Source organism: Silene latifolia, chromosome 10 (genome assembly GCF_048544455.1).
Source record: "Silene latifolia isolate original U9 population chromosome 10, ASM4854445v1, whole genome shotgun sequence".
NCBI lineage: Eukaryota > Viridiplantae > Streptophyta > Magnoliopsida > Caryophyllales > Caryophyllaceae > Silene > Silene latifolia.
In genome coordinates this window covers 75,419,144-75,439,709 of record NC_133535.1, presented here as the reverse complement: position 1 = coordinate 75,439,709, position 20,566 = coordinate 75,419,144, and the positions used below count along the sequence as shown (strand labels likewise).

The 20,566-nt window shown below is 40.0% G+C and overlaps 1 protein-coding gene across 1 annotated transcript in view; it reads left to right on the top strand.

Moving 5' to 3' along the window:
* Positions 1-8,720, top strand: part of LOC141607794 (uncharacterized) — a 62,712-nt gene extending 53,992 nt beyond the window's left edge. Inside the window, exons 2-4 of the mRNA XM_074427142.1 lie at positions 5,977-7,268; positions 7,362-7,818; positions 7,881-8,720. Coding sequence (XP_074283243.1) covers positions 5,977-7,268; positions 7,362-7,818; positions 7,881-8,720 — 2,589 coding nt within the window. The remainder of the gene's footprint in view (positions 1-5,976; positions 7,269-7,361; positions 7,819-7,880) is intronic.
* Positions 8,721-20,566: the final 11,846 nt, after the last annotated feature.

Genomic DNA, 20,566 nt, shown 5'->3' with positions numbered 1-20,566 from the left:
TTGTTAGAAAGCGTAATTGACCGAAATACCGCAACCACTTCAATGAAAGTTTTAAGATTTAACAAATGAATGAAGAGTAGTCTTCATGAATTTCAATTTTGCTTGTCTTAGCAAAGACTCATTAAAATGAGTGGAAGCATTCTCTTAAACTGTTAAGAAAAGGATGAGGTTTAGAGAAGTAAAATTAGAATGGAATTGATACAAGGTAATGGTAAAAGTAAAGTTATTGAGAATAACGATACTAAACCTATCAATCCCGACCGATAAAGTTTCCATTGTCTTAATTGTTGGACGCTAGAAAGGAAACTACCCCAAATTATTGAAGAATCAGCAAGTTAGTTGTGGGACATCTAATGGGACCTTATTCTTTAAATGTTTATTTGATTGACATAAATTTTGCTATTACTACTTCGTCAATATTAGAAACCGATGGTGGTTTTCATCATTGTATTTGATACATAAGATGATTAGAATATGACGACTAGCAACAATGATGTCGAGAGATAAAGTCATTGTGTACTCAATCTAGTTTTGGGTTTATATTTATACCTTAATTATGACTATTAAGTGAATAAATTCTAAATAAGAATATAATTTTGTTAAGATACAAAAGAGGTTTCACTTTTGTGACCCTATACACCATGATTTGATGTATGGCTAGCCCATTATCAAAGGTGATTATATTGTAAACCAAACTAGAATAATATACATGTAGATGATGCAAGACTCAAATTGGTAACCCAAGATTAAACCTTAAATTCTGGAATGATGAACGCAAAGAGTTATCGAGTACTCTTGGAACCATTAGATTGTTAATCTTATGGTATATGCGTATCGTGTATTCAAAGAAAGATGTCTCGTGCTTTTTGGTTGAAAAGGAGATCGAGGTTGTAAATCATTGATCCAGAATAGGTTGATCATTTTCTTTTACCAACGATTTAAGTTGACACTAATGTGTTCACTTAATAAGGTACATAGAGAAATCTTTTAAGAAGTTCAAAGAGTTCCAGAAATCACGATTTAATCGTGATGGGATTATCAAAGTGAAGACTTTGATATAAGCCAATGGAAATGTGATATAGTATCACAAGTTAATCTCTCTTTGCACGCATTATGGGATAATGTGTGGTTGGATAAAGAAATCAAACCCTATTCGATATGGTTTGGACTTCAATCAAGTAACTTTGAGTTACTTGATCCTTTTGGGGATTTTATCATTTGTCTAAATTATTTTTCCACTAAATCTAAAACGATTCATATGAGATATGAATAAGTAGGGTACCAAGCTTGTAAGTTTTCACAAGAAACAAATGCTCATTTTTTCTTTCAATAATCACGAGTACAACAAGTTTGTGGCTCGTGAAGCTGTCTTTCTATAATACAAGTTTATTTCTAGAAGACAGAGTAGGAGAAAATATTCAAGAGACACAAAAGAATTGTGTCTAAAATTGTATGAAATTTGTATGTCGCAAGAAACTGTATTTTCTTGGCTACATGATGTTGTTTCTTCGAAACCTAGGAGGTTGAACTTATCACTTGTTGGAGATGATGAATTCGTGTTACTTTTAGAAAGTAAAGAGCTTGAAACTTACAAAGAAATTGTTTGATTCAAGTTACTTCTGGAAAGTAATGATCATATGACTTAAATAAGAGTGTTTAAATCACAACTCAATACAAGGCTTAGAGCCATGAAAATCCTAAATCAATTCCAAGTGGAATTGTTGGATATCAAAGAGAGATATCAAAGCTTGATTAGTTGCAAAGTGTTTTGCACTATTCAAATCTTCTTAGGGATTGTATTTCATTATGATGATATATAGCGAGTGAATCTAAAACCCACTTCTTCAATTAGAAGGAATGTATTCAATACATGTCATGAGTTTTGTAGATTCTTGCAATCCTAAAATAATGTGCAACTTAAGAGATTGTCTTAAGTAGGACATCAATGAGTTGGAATCAACATTTTTATCATGTGATAAAACTTTTCTCAATAGGTTGAGAAGTTGTCTTTATACATGAAGTTTAGTGGGAGTTACGAAATTTTAATTAGTCTTATATGTGGATGACATATTGATCATTGGGAATAATTTGACACTTTTGGAGTATTATAATACATCTTCAATATCCGGATTTATGGAGATCAATCCACATGATATTAGCGTCAAATAAGAAGTCCTATGTTGATAAGATTCATGACTAGTTCAATCATGTTGAACATATTTGATTGATTCCATTTGCTTCCGCTGCCGGATCAATTAAATGAGTAATGATGTATAACACTTCATATACTTTGAGTATGATGAATTGTTTCAAAATCGAATTTAAGTAATAGTCACCAAGTAGCCATATAGATTTTTCTTAAGTGCTTGAAGAAGCATTCAGGAAGGAAAGTTAAGTGTTTTTGATGCAATTAACTAATTTGTGTAAGAGTGGTACACAAATGACAATTGAGATTGCGAAAGGTTTCAGACAAAACCATATTCAAAACACGTGAAGATGGTTAAGGAATCATTGTGGCTATGTTATTTATGAAATAGAGATGCTAGAATCGTTCTAGGCAATAAAGAACAATGAGAGATATATACAACGGAAATTGAGTACACTTGCAATCATGAGATGTGCAAGAAGGATGAGTCCCGCACACTGTGAAAACAGTGGGAGCTATTCTAAGGCTAGAGGGCCTATGTCTAGATTGGATCTAGACATGTACTCAGAAAGTTTTGTAATGCAAATGTATACATTTCAAAGGCTTAAGTGGTGGTGGTGGTGCATCGGATTGTGCTTGGGTTGAGGACTCTCCTCTCTTCTTTGATTTCCCTTTTCCAAGGCCAAAAACCATTTTTTTTTCTTACAAAAGTTTCAAAAATCACTTAAGACAACCAAAACCTGAAAAATTTTCTATGGGGCAATTCAACAAACACCTTATGTGCACTAGCACAAACTTGGTTGTTTAAGGTAGTTTTGTTGAATTGTTCCTTCACTAACAGAAAATAATTGCCAACAATCCCCAATAAGCAATCAAAAGCAAGGATTGAACTCAACTAAACAATGTAAATTGAATTAAACAAATTGAAAACAAAGGGAGTGGAGGAAAGTTGTTATACCTTCCCGGAAATTCTCAAACTTGCTTGAATGAAGAAGGATGTTGCATAAAAACCCCTTTGTGACCGAGAAATCCACTTGAGAAAGCTTCAATTTAACCCGAAAAATTTTAGGGTTCTTGTGAAATTGGGGGATTTTTGTCAGAAATTTGGAGGTTTAAATGTGTTTTTGATAGCAACGACGAACTTGGTGAAGAATTTGGTGATGGTAGTTCAGGTTTGATGATGATATAGGATGATTTGATGACTGTTGGAATGAATGAGATGGAGTATTGGGGGTTTTGTCGATGAAGGAGTTAGGATAGAATGAAGTATAAGACGGGATTGAGAAAGGTAAAGAACTGAGAAAACAGTCGTGCGCACGTTGCGAAAAATATGGGTTTGCCTGCGCAATCGTGCGCAGCTGCGCAAGCCTTCTGCGCAGGCTGCGCCTAGCCTCGCAGTTTGATTTTTGTTTCTTTTAATTGTAATTTTAATACTTAGCCAATTTTGGCTCTTATTTCCCTTGATCCCTCTTCAAAGCTTCCTCCAATGAACTTGTCTATTTAACCCGACTCTCATCTCCTCTTGGGCATGCCTTCCAAGAGGGTTTTTGCAAATCACTACATCATTTAACAAACCTCAAGTGCTTTTTACATGTCAATGCAAATTAAATTAATTAAACGAAATTAACATGCAAGGAAATAAATTGCGGAAATAAACTACGCTAGGAAAGCAATTAAATTGGGATAGAATATTTACAAATTTTTCGTTATTTAATGTCGATGGCTCGACGTAGCCATTGTTGGAGATTTAATCTTTGTAGATTGGATCTTCTAAAAGAAGATCCTCTTCACCTTGTAACTTGATTCATTTGAAGTAATGCTTCAACCTTTGCCCATTGACCTTTATCAATTTTCCCGAGGTCGGGTCTTCTAACTCCACCGCTCCATGTGGAAAGACTTTCTTGACTTTGTAAGGCCCATACCACTTCGACCTTAGCTTGCCGGGAAAATTCTTGAGACGACTTTGAAAAACCAATATATCTTGTCTCTCTTCAAAAACCCTTCTTGTCACCATCTTGTCATGCCAAGACCGAGCCTTTTCCTTGTAAATGCTAGCATTGTCATAGGCATTGTGCCAAAGCTCTTCGAATTCTTGAATTTGAAGCTTTCGGTGCAATCCCGCCTCATCGATATTTTTATTGAAAGCTTCTTTCTTTGTATTTTTGTGGGAAAGGGAATGTTTTCCCTTGCTTTTTTTGAAAGTTGATATGGGCGATGTTTTGTATGTGGGTAAATATATGGGAATGTTTTTTTTTATGGGGATGTTTTTTTTTTATTTATTTATTATGGGGATGATTGTATCCTTATTGTGTAAGAAAGGACTACCTACGTATCCACCTGAAAAGGTGAAATCAAACCATGATCGTAGTTCGAAATATTTTGTAAATTTTGATTGGGTTTTGTGGTTGTATCCCTCTTGTATGAGAAGGACTGCCTACGTGTCCACCTAAAGAGGTGAAATCGAACCATGCTCGTAGTTTGGGGGGTTTTTTTGTTTTAGTGCAAATGGATGTTGCCTTTGACAGATCAAAGGGCATTCATAACGGGCAAGGTTCTGCAACTTAGACTCGATAAAACCTGCAATTTCAAATCAGAACGCGTTGAGGAACTTGACTTGAAAGGGTTTAAGGTGGTCGGTAGTTGTAAAACTAGGGGGAGGTAGGTGGTCGCTACGGTTCAAGGGTAGTATTTCTTGAGTTGGTCTAGGTTGGTCGGGTTTGTAAAATCCTCCCCTTCTAGGTCACTCAGTCTCACTGCACCCCCCGAAAGTATTTTCTTGACCAGGTATGGCCCGGCTTAATTTGGTTTGAATTTCCTCCTCGGATCGACGGGTAGTGGTGCTCGAACCGACTTGAGGACCAAGTCGCCTTCCTTGATCTTCTTGAGTTTAACCTTCTTGTTGAATGCCCGTTGTATAGGTCGTTGGTATTGCTAGACGTTGTGCAAGGCGTTGAGCCGCCACTCGTATAGAAGTGTGAGTTGTTCGTACCTTTGACGGATCCATTCCGCCTCAGGAACTTGACTCTCGAGTAAGATGCGTAGAGATGGGACCTCTAACTCTATCGGTTGAACCGCCTCCATACCATATGCTAGGTAGAAGGGTGTGGCGCCTATCGGTGTTCGAATGGAGGTTCGGTATCCCCAGAGTGCGAATGGGAGTTTGCTCGGCCAATCGCGGTAGTTGTCTTGCATTTTCTTGATAATGGTGACAAGAGTTTTATTTGCTGCCTCCACCGCTCCGTTGGTTTGGGGACGGTAGGGGAATGACCGACGTCATTTGATCTTGTATTTGTCCAGCAAGGTCTGTGTTTCCGCCCGGAAGTGAGAGCCTTGATCGCTGATGATTTCATGGGGTACCCCATATCTGCAGATGGTGTTACCCTGGATGAACTTGGCCACTTGTTTGGCGGTCAAGACTGCATAGGACGGTGCTTCCACCCATTTGGTGAAATAGTCGATGGCGACGAGGACGAAGCAATACCCTTTGGTGCCTATCGGGATGACATTCCCGATGATGTCGATGCCCCAGGTCGAGAGAGGCCAGGGTGATGTCATGGTATAAATCACAAATTTTAAAGATACCTAATTATAATGTACCAAATAAAGAGAGAGAAAGCTAGAGAACGAGTGCGATTTTCTTTTCTCTAGGGTTTCATCATTCTTCTGCAATGGCGAAGGATCATTCTGTTTCTCATTCTTCAATTAAATCAAAGAACAATAATAATAGTAATTCCAATAACAATAATATGTAATCAAATAGTATATCTCAAATTCGTAATACACCAAATAATAATAAAAATAATCCTATGAATACAAATTCTACTTCGCAGGTTACTGACTCTTCTCCGACTGTTACACTGGAACGGACTGCCGAGATAGCCTTGATTCGACAGGAGGTTGCCAGTTTGCTTGCAGCGGCAGGATATGTAGTACCTGAGGAAGTAAACCCTAATTCTTCACCTGAATGGACGGAGGTTGGATCAAAGAAGAAATCCAGTAGTGGTGAGGGTAAGCTTCCTCCTATTGTGGAAGAGGAGTGTCCTGAAAGTCCGATGAAAGGTAAACCCTTAAAACTCACAGTAGAGGATTTTAAGGAAGAAATTGAATACTGGAATTTAGATGTCTATGGTTATGTTATGGGGGCTAACCCTCCATGGGAGGTTTTAGATGGATATTTGAGGCGTATATGGCAAAATTATGATATCTCTAAAATCTCCTTTCTACCGAATGGTTTGTTTGTTGTTAGATTTGCCAAGTTGGAACATCAGAAACTAGTTTTGGCCCAGGGTATGTTTCTCTTTGATGGTAAGCCGATCATTCTACGTGCCTGGGACCCTAATGTTAAGATCTCTAAGGTTTCTGTGGCCACTGTTCCAATTTGGGCAAAGTTAGTGGGGTTAGATTTGAAGTTTTGGGGTTCAAATTGCCTAGGGAAACTAGCTGGTCTCATTGGCAAATTTGTTAAAATTGACGAGCTCACTACCGAGAGGAGGCTCTTGGGCTATGCTAGAGTAATGGTGGAAGTTGAGGTGGACAAGAGCTATCCAGATAAATTCCAATTTGAAGACGAGAATGGACAGGAGGTGACTGTATTGGTGGAATATGACTGGTTGCACATTGCATGCCTCAAGTGTAAAGGTGTTGGACATAAGGATGTGCAGTGTAGAGGGAGGACTAGACCTGTTAGGAAGCCTGTAGTTGTCAATCAGAATGGGCCTAAACAGGTTTGGAGGAAGAAGGTTGCACCTGAGCGGAATTTGGACCCAAAAGAGTTCCCTGTCTTGGCTGTTCAACCCTCTGTACCAACTGTCAAAGGTTCTGATAAGCCTCCTGAGATTGGCTATGGATTAATTACTCCTGGTTGTACTCCCATGCATAGGCAACAAGGTACTATCTTCACTCCTGCCAGGATCCTCACTAGGGTGACTAGGCATGAGTCTAGAATGCCAGATGGAAAAACAAGTGATTTCATTGTGAACTGTAATAGTGAATTGATCCAGGCTGCAGAATTGGTTGATAAAGGAGGGGGGGGGGGGGAGTGCCTTCATCCTCTCATGACTAAATTTGGTGTGTGGAATATCAGGGGTCTTAATAGTGATACCAAGCAGAGAGATGTGAAGTGGTATATGCATCATGCTGGGGTGTCATAATTTGGACTCCTTGAGACCAGGGTTAAACCTGGATCTCTCAATGCTGTAGCTAATAATGTCTGTAGTGGGTGGTCCTTTATTAACAATAATGCTCATCATGCTGGTGGAAGAATCTGGGTTCTGTGGAAGAGTCACCAAATCCATGTTGATATTCTTTCTATGGATGCTCAGTTCATTCATCTTAAAGTTAAAGATAAAGCTACTAATGTTGAATTTTTTACTACTTATGTTTATGGTTTCAATAAGATTGAGGAGAGAATGCCACTTTGGGATGCCTTAATGGTATGGAGTATTGTGGATCCCTGGGTGGTTCTTGGTGATTTTAATAATGTGATGTACTCAAATGAGAGAATTGGAAAGGTTGTTCGAGATGCTGAAATGTTCCCTTTTCAAAATGCCATGTCTTCTTGTGACCTTCAAGATATGAAATCCATGGGAGCTTTTTTCACCTGGACTAACAAACAACCTAGTGAAACAAGAGTTTATAGTAGAATTGATAGAGTTTTTGTTAATTCTGCCTGGGTGAATGCTTGGCCTGATTATTTTGCATATTTGCTCCTGATGGGTACTTTGATCATTGCCAGTGTATTGTTGACTGTGAGAGTGTTGCTCTACCTAGGAGGAAACTTTTCAAGTTTGTCAATATGTGGAGCAAGATAGGAGAGTATAAATATGTGGTTAAAAGAGGACGGATTCTTGATGTTCAAGGCACTCCTATGTATAGAGTGGTGAGGAAGCTTAAAAGTTTAAAAACTAGCCTGAAACAACTTAACAGACATCTCTTTTCTGATATAGAGAGGAACACTGATATTGCTTACACTGCCCGTATTGAGTGTCAAAAGCAGCTTCAAAATTATCCTAGGAATACTGTGTTAATGGATGTGGAATACCAATCAAGAGCTAGTTATCTGATGTTGGCGCAGGCTAGAGATCATTTTCTGAGGCAAAAAGCAAAAGTGCAATGGGTTAGAGATGGGGATGCAAACACTGCTATGTTCCATAAAGCCATACAGCAAAGACAAATACAAAATAAGGTCATTAGTATAGAGGATGCTGAAGGAAAGGTCTGTAATTCTCCTGAAGAGATCCTGGATGCTTTTGTGGACTATTATAAAGAGTTGCTTGGGACTAGTTCTGCCACTTCTGGGTTCTATCCTCATATTATTGACAATGGTGAAAAAGTCCACACTGATGATTGGGATAAACTGTGTGAGATTCCTTCTGATGCTGAAATTAAGAAAGTAATTTTCTCTATTCCTGGGGAGAAAAGCCCTGGGCCAGATGGGTATTCTAGCTGTTTTTTTAAGTCTAGCTGGGATACTATCAAAGGGGACATTTGCAATGCTATTAAAGATTTTTTTCCAATCTGGCAAGTTGTTGAAGCAGCTGAACTGCATAAATCCGGTCTTGATTCCAAAAGTTGAGAATCTATCCTTAGTTAAGGAGTTTAGACCGATTGCTTGTTGTAATACTATTTACAAGGTGATTTCTAAGCTGCTTTATCAAAGGCTTGCTGGGGTGCTGCCTTACCTAATTACTCCTACACAATCTCCTTTCATTAAATGGAGGAGCATCATGGGAAATATTCTAATCAGTCAAGATCTAGTGAGGTTATACACTAGGAAGAATTGTTCACCTAGATGCATGATGAAAGTGGACTTGAGGAAAGCTTATGATTCTATAGAATGGGAATTTGTTTTGAGGATGATGGTTAGTCTTAAGTTTCCTCAGAGATTCATTGGGTGGGTGATGCAATGTGTGACTACTACGTCCTATTCTATTATGCTTAATGGTCAACCTCATGGTTTCTTTATTGGGAAAAGAGGACTTCGACAAGGAGATCCTTTGTCACCTCTTCTTTTCACTATTTGCATGGAGTACCTGAGTAGGTTGTTGATTGTTGCTTGTGATTTTCCTGGTTTTAAGTTCCATCCTCTCTGTAGGGGTATCAGACTCAATCACTTGATGTTTGCTGATGACCTGCTTCTTTTTTGTAGAGGAGATTTAAGGTCAGTAATCACTATTATGGAAGTCTTTAAGTGCTTCACTGAAGCTTCTGGTTTACATATTAGTAATGACAAGTCTGACATCATTTTGAATGGGCTTGATCATCACACTGAAGCTGCTATTCTTGAGTCTACTGGGTTCAAGAAAGGGACTCTCCCTTTTAATTATCTTGGTGTGAAGATTACTCATAAGCGTTTATCAAAAGGAGATTGTAATATTTTAGTGGATAGAATGCTTAAGAGAATCAGGGGTTGGAATAAGAAGAAAATTTCTTACTCAGGAAGGCTTGTTTTGGTTAAAATCAGTGTTGGCAACAATTCATAACTATTGGTTCCAAATTTTTGTCTTACATGTTGGACTGATGGACAGAATTCAAGCTTTATGTAGGAATTTTTTGTGGGAAGGTGCAGAAAACTATAGTAAGGCTCATTTGGTGGCATGGAGCGTGCTTTGTAAAGGAAAGGAAAATGGAGGTTTGGGTCTGCAGGACTTAAAACTATGGAACATGGCAGCAGTTGGGAAATTGGTTTGGTGGATTGCCAAAAAGAAGGATCATCTATGGATCCAATGGGTTGATAAGATTTATCTAAAAGGAAGGCTATGGATGGATTATACACCAACTGCAGCTAGTTCATGGGCATGGCGTAAAATTTGTGAGGTCAAGGAGAAACTAAAACCAGCTATTACTAGTGGTAAGTGGATGAGTGATGATGATGAATACTCCATCTCTGCTGGTTACTCTTGGTTGGAACATTCTTATCCAGTGGTGCAATAGCATACGAGTGTCTGGAACAGATTTAATCTGAGTAAGCATAATTTCAATCAATGGCTTATTCAGCAGGGTAGACTGCTCACCCTAGATAGAATTGTGCAATTTGGGATTACTCAGCATACAGTTTGTTTTCTCTGTGGAGAAAAACCAGAAACTCACCAGCATATCTTTCATGAGTGTATTTATGCTGAACAATGTTATCTGCAGCTTTATTTTTGGCTTGACCTTCCTGGGAGGTTTCAAGGCATTACTGGCCCTGTTCAGATGCTCAGGCAGAGGGGTTGCTCAGGTTTAGTGCGTTTTGTGCTTAGTTCTCTGGTGGTGGCTTTGCAGTATAACATTTGGACTGCAAGGAACAAGTGCAGAGTAGAGGGTTATGTCACTCTCCCTAGTGTGCAGGTTAAATGTATTCAGAAGGAAAGCAAGCTACGTTTAATGGCTATTGATAAAGGGACTTTGAAGCAGGCTGATGTTAATTGGTGCAGGTTACGGGGTGTAATGTAGTTTAATGTAGTTTTTTATATTCTGCTTTATCTGGTTGGTAATTATCTAGAGTTGATATCTAGATAAAATGGAATGGTTGTAATGGTGAACTTTGTATCCCTTTTAGGATTGAGCTATAATATTACTTACATTTCCACCAAAAAAAGATGTCATGGTATATAAAAGAGACGGTGGTATGTGTTGTATGTTGGCGAAGATTTGGCAATTGTGGCAATGTTTGACGTAGTTGCGGCAATCGGCTTCCATGGTGGTCGAGTAGTAGCCTAACCGCATGATTTTTCGGGTCAGCATCATTGCGCTTATGTGAGGGCCGCATTCTGCTTCGTGGACCTCTCCCATGACTTTTTTGGCTTTGTGATGGTCAATGCAAAGGAGGAGAATCCCTTGGGGTGTTCTTTTGTATAATTGTTCTTGGTTCATAACGAATTGTGATGCAAGTAAACGGATGGCTCTTTGTCCTCTTGGATCAGAGTTATGAGGGAATATATTTTTAGTTTTGTAGTTTAGGATGGCTTGGTTCCAGGGTTCATCATGGTTTTCCTCGTCGTTATTGATGGCACAGATGTGAGCTGGCTCGCTCCTTTCTTGACGCACAGGGGCATTGATGTCATGTCGCCAGGTATGTTGACGAGCGCGGCAAGTTTTTCTAGGGCATCAGCAAATTGATTTTCCTCCCGTGGCAGGTGGAAGTAGTCAACTTGGTCGAAGAACTCGGCCTCTTGATTGATTTTCGCTCGGTAGGGAGCTAAGCTGTCACTTCGGATTTTCCATAACCCGGACACCTGATTGATGATGAGTGAGGAATCGCCGTGGAACCTCAATCTCTTGATGCCAAGTGTGATGGCTGCCTGTAGGCTGATGTGGCATGCTTCATATTCGGCTGCGTTGTTGGTGATGGCGAAGTCTAGCTTGCCCGAGATCGGAACATGTTCCCCCTCTGGCGATATTAGAAGGATTCCTACCCCGAATCCTCTCAGATTAGATGCACCATCGAAGTATAGGTCCCATGGGTCGGAGTCGGCACAAAGGATGTCTTCGTCAGGAAGTGACCATGTGTCGGTCGCTGGATCCTCGTTGACGGGATTTTCTTCTAGGAAATCGGCGACTGCCCTTCCCTTGATAACCTTGAGGGGTACGAATTTAAGATCAAATTCAGATAGCATGAGTGTCCATCTAGAAAGCCTTCCATTTAGTACGAGTTGTTCCAAGATGTACTTGACCGGGTCCATCTTGGAGTAGATGTGCACCGTGTAGCTGAGCACATAGTGCCACAGCTTCTTTGTTGACCATACTAGGGCAAGGCATGTCTTTTCCAGTTGGGTGTACCTTGTCTCATACTCAATGAAATTTTTGCTAATGTTGTAGATGACTCGTTCTTCGCCGTCGATTGTTTGCGCTAGCATTGCTCCCATGTTTGTGTCGGTGACCGTCAGGTATAGAGATAAGGGAATCCCTTGTTGAGGTGGCATGAGGACAAGAGGTTTGATAGTATTTCCTTTATCATGTAGAAGGCCTTTTGACAGTCGTCGTCCCAATCGGTGTAATCGGAGGCGCGAAGCTTCTAGAAGATTAGTTCACAAATCATGATGAGCTTGTCTTTGAAGCGGCTGATGTACTGAACCTAATCGAGAAATCCACAAATCTCCTTCTCGTTCTTAGACCGAGGCATTTGTTGAAGGGTCCTGATTTTGGTTGGATCAATCTCAATGACTCTTTTGCTGACGACGTGTCCCAGGAGTTTTCCGGAGGTGACCTCTGTTGAGTTTATGGATTCAAGTACCTAAGAGGGGGAGGGGGTGAATTAGGTACTATATTAAAAAAATTAACTTCAACTTTATTGATTTAAAGTGAGTTATAAGAACAAAAGAAATGAGTAAATACTTCGAATAATATTGAAAGACTAAACGAGTATTAAGATGAATGTTTGCTGAAGTATGAGAGTAACAACTGTTCTGACTGTAGCTATTTGTCTCAGTTTATGGAATACGGACTGCAGACCAAATGTGATAGTATGATGAACTGTTACTTCTAAGGTTAAGCAAAGCAAAACAAACAAGCAAGATAAATAGCAGCGGAAAAACATAAAGAAGATTGAGCACGAGAGTTTTGAATTGGTTCGGCAAGAAACTCAAGTGCCTACGTCCAATCTACTTTTTATTGATTTCTTTTAGTGATCTACTCCGACAACTAAAAGACCCGTACAATAAATGTGGGGTAATATCCGTATAAGACCCTCTAAATTTAGGACTATAACGTAAATTTAACATGCGATTATCGTCATAAAACATAAATACAATAGAGAAACGATAAGGAACAAGAATTAACCTCGGGTCCTTTATAGTGCGGCGTAAAGAACAGAAATCAAACGAGATTCCCTCCTAATTGTTGCACCCAAGACTTGTCCGAGATATGCCCTTGGCTAGATGGTGTTCTCCGATTGCCTTGCAATATTGGGAGAACTGATGTGAGGTTTTCTCGAGATGTGAGATCTCAGTTTCAGAGAGAAAATTAATCTCCAAAACCCTAATTATTTTCACTAATGATTATTAGGTCAGAAGGGAGGAGAAGCTCTCCCTTTTGATCTCCTCATCTCGGCCAAACCGAGTCCATGGGGAGGAAATGGGCTTTTCCATTTCCTCTTCATTTTAACTCGTAGTCCGTGCCCAAAAGACTAAATGTATATGACGCGGTTTATTATAAATCGTCATCGGTTATCGGCTATTAAAACATCAACTAATAACACGGGTTAGTTGAAGTATTAAAACGTGTCCAACAATGACGATATTGTATAATTAATTCAATATACATTAATTAAATATAAAACGCTTATATTTAATTTTACGAATTAACTGGTTAATTCGCCTTAGCCCATGATATTTAATCCGTATTAAATATAATATCTCAACATCACATTTTGACTAATTACTAGTCAAATAACTCGGACTAACTGGTTAGTCAAATTTGGCATCTATATGACTGTATTTTCATACTGTCACATCTCTCGAACGTATCCTATAGGTGTGACTTTTAGGGACCAGTTGACCACCGCCATCTGTATGACAATAACGTCAAACTTATCTAGCAAGCCAACCGTTATTGATAAACGTGGATCAACTGATAATAATACCAAAAGTATGCCCTTTGATCCTTTTAGAGGTTTATAAGTCCTTGCACTAACTGTTAAGGACACCAACCCCAACAAGCTCCCACTTGTCCGTACAAGTGCATGTGCAATGACGTTATCCGCACTAACTGGAGGACACAAGCTCCAACAAACTCCCACTTGTCCGTACAAGTGTATGTGCGATAACCGATTCTCATATTCATTTAAAATTTCTCCCACTCAATGTAAAACAATTTGCAGATCTGGATCCACAAAGGTCGTATTTTACAATTGATCTGTATCTAGAGTGGTTTCCCCGACTAGAGAGTAACTCAACTGTTAAAACGAATCCGTATCCGAGCATGGCCATGCATTTCGATTCTGACTCCTCGAGTGGCCCCGAGAAATATCGAGTACCGATAAAGGCTGAATATTTCCTTCAACTCGACTCCTTCCGATCTAAGCACGCATGAAATGACCGAGAAAAAATCTACTTGGCCCCCGTTACGGATGACCGTGAGAAAGAAACCAAAGTCACCCAAAATCTGCCGTAGTCTCAAGAGACAGTCGATAGTCAAAAGAATCGACTCTTAGGATCACCATGGAGGTCCTATCCACGACCGGGCACCGAATGTTATAAAACATTTAGGACTCCACGTCGATGTCACAATTGTGTTCTACGAAATATCCGTATAAATCGCCTCTGTGATTGGTCAGTCAACCGGTTGACTTATGGCTCGTTGAACCCACCATCAACCAACGTCACAAAATAATTGCCAGAGTTATCAGCTCATGTGGGCAATTAAGGACTGAAAAGATATAATGTTCGTTCAGTTCACTTTGTGGTGTTCAAAATTTGTCGTACAAATCCACATGACAAACAAAATATATATAATATATCAAAACGATGATGTCGTATAGAGTACAAGAGAGAATGAATCTGATCCATAAAAGAGTACTACAACTTAGGAACACGTTTAATTCCCATGGAATTAACATGCCCTTCATGCTTATCTTGTCGTAATGCTTTAGTGAGAGGATCTGCTATGTTATCATCTGTAGTAATCTTTTCTATCACTACTTCCTTTTGCTCCACGTAATCCCGGATTAGATGAGCTTTCCGTTGTACATGTCTAGACTTGTTGCTAGACTTTGGCTCCTTAGCTTGGAAGATGGCACCACTATTGTCGCAATAGATGGTGATCGGGTCATTCGAACGGGGCACTACAGAGAGCTCATGTAAGAATTGACGCATCCATATCGCTTCATTTGTAGCTTCAGACGCGGCATAGTACTCGGACTCAGTCGTAGAATCTCTTTGTAACATTTGTTTCGAACTCTTCCACCTGATCGCAGCGCCATTAAGAGTAAAAACGAATCCAGATCGAGATTTCGAGTCATCTCGATCCGTTTGGAAGCTAGCATCTGCAGAACCGGTTGCGCATAGCTTTTGTTAGCCTCCATAAGTCAATGCCCAATCTTTAGTCCTCCGTAGGTACTTAAGAATGTTCTTGACAGCTAACCAATGTGGTTCACCCGGATCTTTGTTGGAATCGACTTGTCATACTCAATGCATATGCCACGTCCGGACGTGTGCATATCATGGCATACATGATTGATCCTATTGCCGAAGCATATGGAATTCGTGTCATGCGCTCTTTCTCTTCCGGTGTCTCGGTACCGAGAGTTGCTCAAATGCACCCCTGGAGCCATAGGAAGGAACCCCTTCTTGGAGTTGGTCATGCTGAATCTCTCTAGGACTTTGTCTATGTAAGACTCCTGACTGAGAGATAGCATCCGCCGTGATCTATCTCGATAGATACGGATGCCTAGAATTCTTTGTGCCTCTCCCAGATCTTTCATCTGGAAATGGTTTTTCAACCATACTTTCACCGAAGTTAAGAGAGGTATGTCATTCCCAATCAGGAGTATGTCGTCAACATACAATATTAGGAAAAAAATCTTGCTCCCACTCGACTTGATATATAGACATGGTTCCTCGACAGATCGAGTAAATCCATTTTCTTTAATCACTTGGTCGAAGCGATGATTCCAACTCCGAGATGCTTGCTTAAGTCCATAAATGGAACGCTTAAGTTTGCACACTTTCTTAGGATGTAAAGGATCGATGAAACCTTCGGGTTGTACCATGTACAACTCTTCCTCCAAAAAGCCGTTTAAGAAGGCGGTTTTCACGTCCATTTGCCAAATTTCATAGTCATGAAAAGCGGCGATCGCTAAGATAATCCGAATGGAACGCAGAATGACTACGGGTGCAAAAATTTCATCGTAGTGCAAACCTGGCACTTGGGTGAAACCTTTAGCAACTAGTCGTGCTTTATAGATATCTTGTTGACCTTCCACGAAATGCTTTATCTTGTAAAGCCATTTGCATTGAAGGGGACGAACCTTAGCAGGTAAGTCAACAAGATCCCATACGTTGTTCTCATACATGGAGTCCATCTCGGATTGCATGGCCTCAAGCCATAGCTTTGAGTCAGAACTAGTCATGGCACCTTTATAGGTTGCGGGTTCACTACTCGTTAAGAGTAGAACATCATCTATGTCATGTTCCTCGACCATACCAATGTATCTGTCCGGAGGAATAGAGACTCTTCCCGACCTCCTAGGTTCCTCAGAATGTTAAATCGTAGCGGGATTGAAGGAACAGTTCCTCCAATGGTTGCTCGGTGTTTGGTTCTGGAATCTCCGACAGGTCGAAGGTTCTATCACTCTTTGCATTCTCGAGAAATTCCTTCTCTAAGAATGTCGACCGGCCGCAACAAAGACACGTTGTTCGGTTGGCGAATAGAAGTAATGACCAAGTGTTCCTTTAGGATAACCTATAAAGTATGTCTTGACCGATCGCGGGCCGAGCTTATCCTCGTGTCTCCACTGACATAAGCCTCACAACCCCAAACCCGTATAAAGGACAAGTTAGGGACCGTTCCCTTCCATAGTTCATATGGAGTCTTGTCAACACTTTAGACGGACTTGGTTGAGTATTAGAGCGGCCGACAAAAGAGCATAGCCCCATAATGAATCAGGTAAAACCGTGTGACTCATCATGGATCGAACCATATCAAGTAGTGTTCGATTTCTCCGTTCGGACACACCATTCAACTGAGGTGTTCCAGGTGGAGTTAACTGTAGGGCAATCCCACGGTCCTTTAGGTGTTGATCAAACTCGTGAGAAAGATACTCGCCACCACGATCTGAACGTAGTGTTTTAATCTTTCTACCCAATAGGTTCTGTACCCTATTCTGGTATTCCTTGAATTTCTCAAAGGATTCACTTTTGTGCTTCATTAAGTAGACATAGCCATATCTACTTAAATCGTCCGTGAAAGTGATGAAATACCTATAGCCTTCTCGTGCGGTGATTGACATAGGACCACATACATCCGTGTGTATGAGCCCTAATAGGTCGCAGCGCATTCCAACACCTTTGAAGGAAATCCGAGTCATCTTACCGATGAGACATGATTCACACGTGCCGAATGATTGAAAATCAAAGGCCGAGATAGCTCCATGTTTGATGAGCTGTTTTACGCGTTTCTCATTAATGTGTCCCATACGGCAGTGCCATAGATACGTTTGATCTTTGTCACCAACCTTTAACTTTTTATTCATTACGTGTAATATTTCCGTGGTCTGATCTAAAACATAAATTCCGTTCATGGAGATCGCCTTGTCAGAATCATATCGTGTAATGAGAAAATGCAAGTATTATTTTCTATTACAAATGAAAAACCAAGTTTATCAAGTGCGAAACCGAAATAATGTTTTTCGAAAGACTGGGTACATAATAGCAATCATATAATGATAACTCAAATCCGCTAGGAAGTTGGATCACATATGTTCCCCTCGAGACGGCAGCCACTCTTGCTCCATTCCCCCGACACGCAGTCAACCTCACCCTTTACGAGAGGTTCGAGATTTCGGAGCCCCTGCACATGATTACACAGATGAGAACCACAACCAAGATCAAGTACCCAAGTTCCGAAACTTGCGTGGTTAATCTCAATCATATGAATAAAAGTAGAAGAAGAGGAAGACATACCAACAGGTTTAACACGACCTGCCTTTAAGTCCTCATGATAAACAGGACATGTGCGTCTCCAATGCCCGATCTTGTGGCGGTGATGGCATTCCATGTTTTCATTCTTGCTCTTTGTCGTGCTCGATGAGTTGCTCGACTCACCAGGCCCACTCTTACCCGAACCCGACTTCTTGAACTTCGCCTTACCTATCGCTAGGTTTGCCCGAGCTTTGCCCTTACCCTTTCCCTTGTTTGTCACAACGAGAACATCCTGTTTCATGCTCCCACCGAACTTCATGTCCTTCTCGGTCCGTACGAGGGGGAGTGCGTTCATGGGGAGTTTACTTCAAATCATTCATATAGTAATTCGCTCTAAATTGCGAATAACCATCGTGGAGTGAGTGAAGTATGCGGTCAATAACAATGATCTCGCTGATCTTACAATCAAAGGTCTCGACTTCTCGACATTCTCAATCATGCTGAGAATGTGTGGGCTAACCGGTTGGCCCTTCTGGAGTCTCGCATCAAAGAAGCGAGTGGTATGCTCATAGGTCACGATTCTCGGTGCTTTCGAGAATTCCTTAGTGAGCGTGGTGAAAATCTTGTTTGCACCATGGGCTATGAAGCGTTTCTGCAAATTGGGTTCCATTGCAAAAATGAGTACGTTTTTAATCGCACCCGCTTCCATACATAAATCATTAAACTTGGTGATTTCAGTGACTCTAGCCGTGGGACCTGGGTTTGCCGGGATGGGCTCTAATAGATATTTGAGCTTCCGTCAGCCAGCGGCAGCATTCCGTAATGCCGCCTCCCGGTCCGCGAAGTTTGATCCATCATTCTTGATCGAGTTGATCGATTCATCTGATTCATGAAGATCCGAAGCCAGGACTCACGGTCCAATGTGGCACTTGGCATTGGGTTATCAGTAGAACCAGCCATTTGTTGTTTTAGCAGTTTTAAAAAACGTGATCTACACTGAAAAAGAAAGAAAAACAAAACGAAATAAGCAACTCATCGAGGTGATTTAAGTCTATTTTAAAATTCATTTCAAACATGTAGACTCTCGCACTTGCATAATTGATCTCCCTCAAGAATGATACAAGTGATCCCAAGACTCAATTTCTGTAAATTGATAAGCCAACTGTTTAGCTAATTCTTCCGGAAGAACTCTTGGTCGATAGATTTCCGTAAATCCTATCTATAGTCCACCACAGTCACAGGATCGTACGAGTGACCATAGTGTTGAGATAAAATAGGTCAATCGGTTCCAACTTACCCGACGTAGAAGGGGTCATATTATGCCTACCGACGAAGAAGGGATTCATTGGAGTTTGACCTATAAAGACCGTTCTCAATTTTTGTTTATACGAGGAAGATCCCATCAACTAAATTAAAATTCATATTAAGTGAACGAATAACTAGCGTCTGCGTGAATGAATTAATTTGGGTGATGGCTTATAAACGTGTGACATACGAATGTCAAAGAAAACTAACTCGTGACCTCTATATGTGTCAGTTTTCATGCAATTATTAGGTGGTTTGGTATTTAGGCGGAATATGATGCATACTATCGTTACGAAAAATAAATAAAAGAATGCAATACGTAAATAAAATTTCCTAGTGTGGCCTATCCTAATAAAAAGAACAAAATACAACTTTGGAATCCACCGTTGGACCCAAGAAGCTTGTCTTGTTGTTCCATCTTGATCCAAGTAGCGGGAGTGAGCATCTGGTCTCCGTCTTTGGTCTTCTCAAAAATTACAATTAAAATTACAAAATATAAACCTAATTACATTCTAATAAAAACTGTAATTACAAGTGAAAAATCCAAAACGGAGATACGAGATCTCAAAATACAACCAAGACCGTGTTCCATCATTACGGTAACACGTTCTACTAAGGCCACACTAAGTTACAACCGTTTGCAAAAATAAATAAATACGTAATAAAAGGCATTCAAGGCATTCAACAAAACGATAAATAAATGCATCAACTAAAAACAAATTCATTCGTGACATAATTCCGTAATTATGTTAAATTTATCCAAACCACCTTCTAATGATTAAAATTCATGTGATAAAACCGCTTCTATCATTTAATTTTAATCTAATACAGTCAAATTACTTTAAATACGCTTTAAAATAACTTAATGGTACGTGTGTGAACCGTTTCACAATCATAGCGAGTGTACAATATCCGTATAATGTACATTTTATAGCCAAAAGAAAATTTAAAGCAAAAGGAATAAATTTTCAAAGCTGTCAAAACAGAAATCCCTCGATCCAGGGACACAGGTGCTCGATCGAGGAACGAAAAGGGCTCGATCGACTGAACTGCAAGTCGATCGAGAGGGTTGCCAAACAGAAAGTGCTCGATCGACTAAACTGGTGGTCGATCGAGTACTTTAATCAGCAGATCTGCTCGATCGAGTACGAGGACAACTCGATCGAGCAGTGGGGTTTTAAAAAGGGGTCGATCGAGTACAACAGGGACTCGATCGAGTAAAAACATGACAGAAAAACCACTCGATCGAGTAAAAACTTGCTCGATCGAGTACAAAATTTCTGGAAAACCTAAACCCTCGTGAAAACAGTTTGACAAAACAAAATCAATTGCAATTTTGATCAAAACGCATCAAAACAAATTTGACAATTGACAAAACTTGACATATTGTTATAATCTCTGTATAAAACAACAATATGTAAAAGAACAAATCGAAAAACACACAAAACAACCGTGTAAAAACATGTCACGGTTCAAAAAAAATCAGCCGTGTATACATGGCACGGTTTTCGAGATAAAACACAACCGTTTCAAAATCGTTTTATGAAAAACACATAGA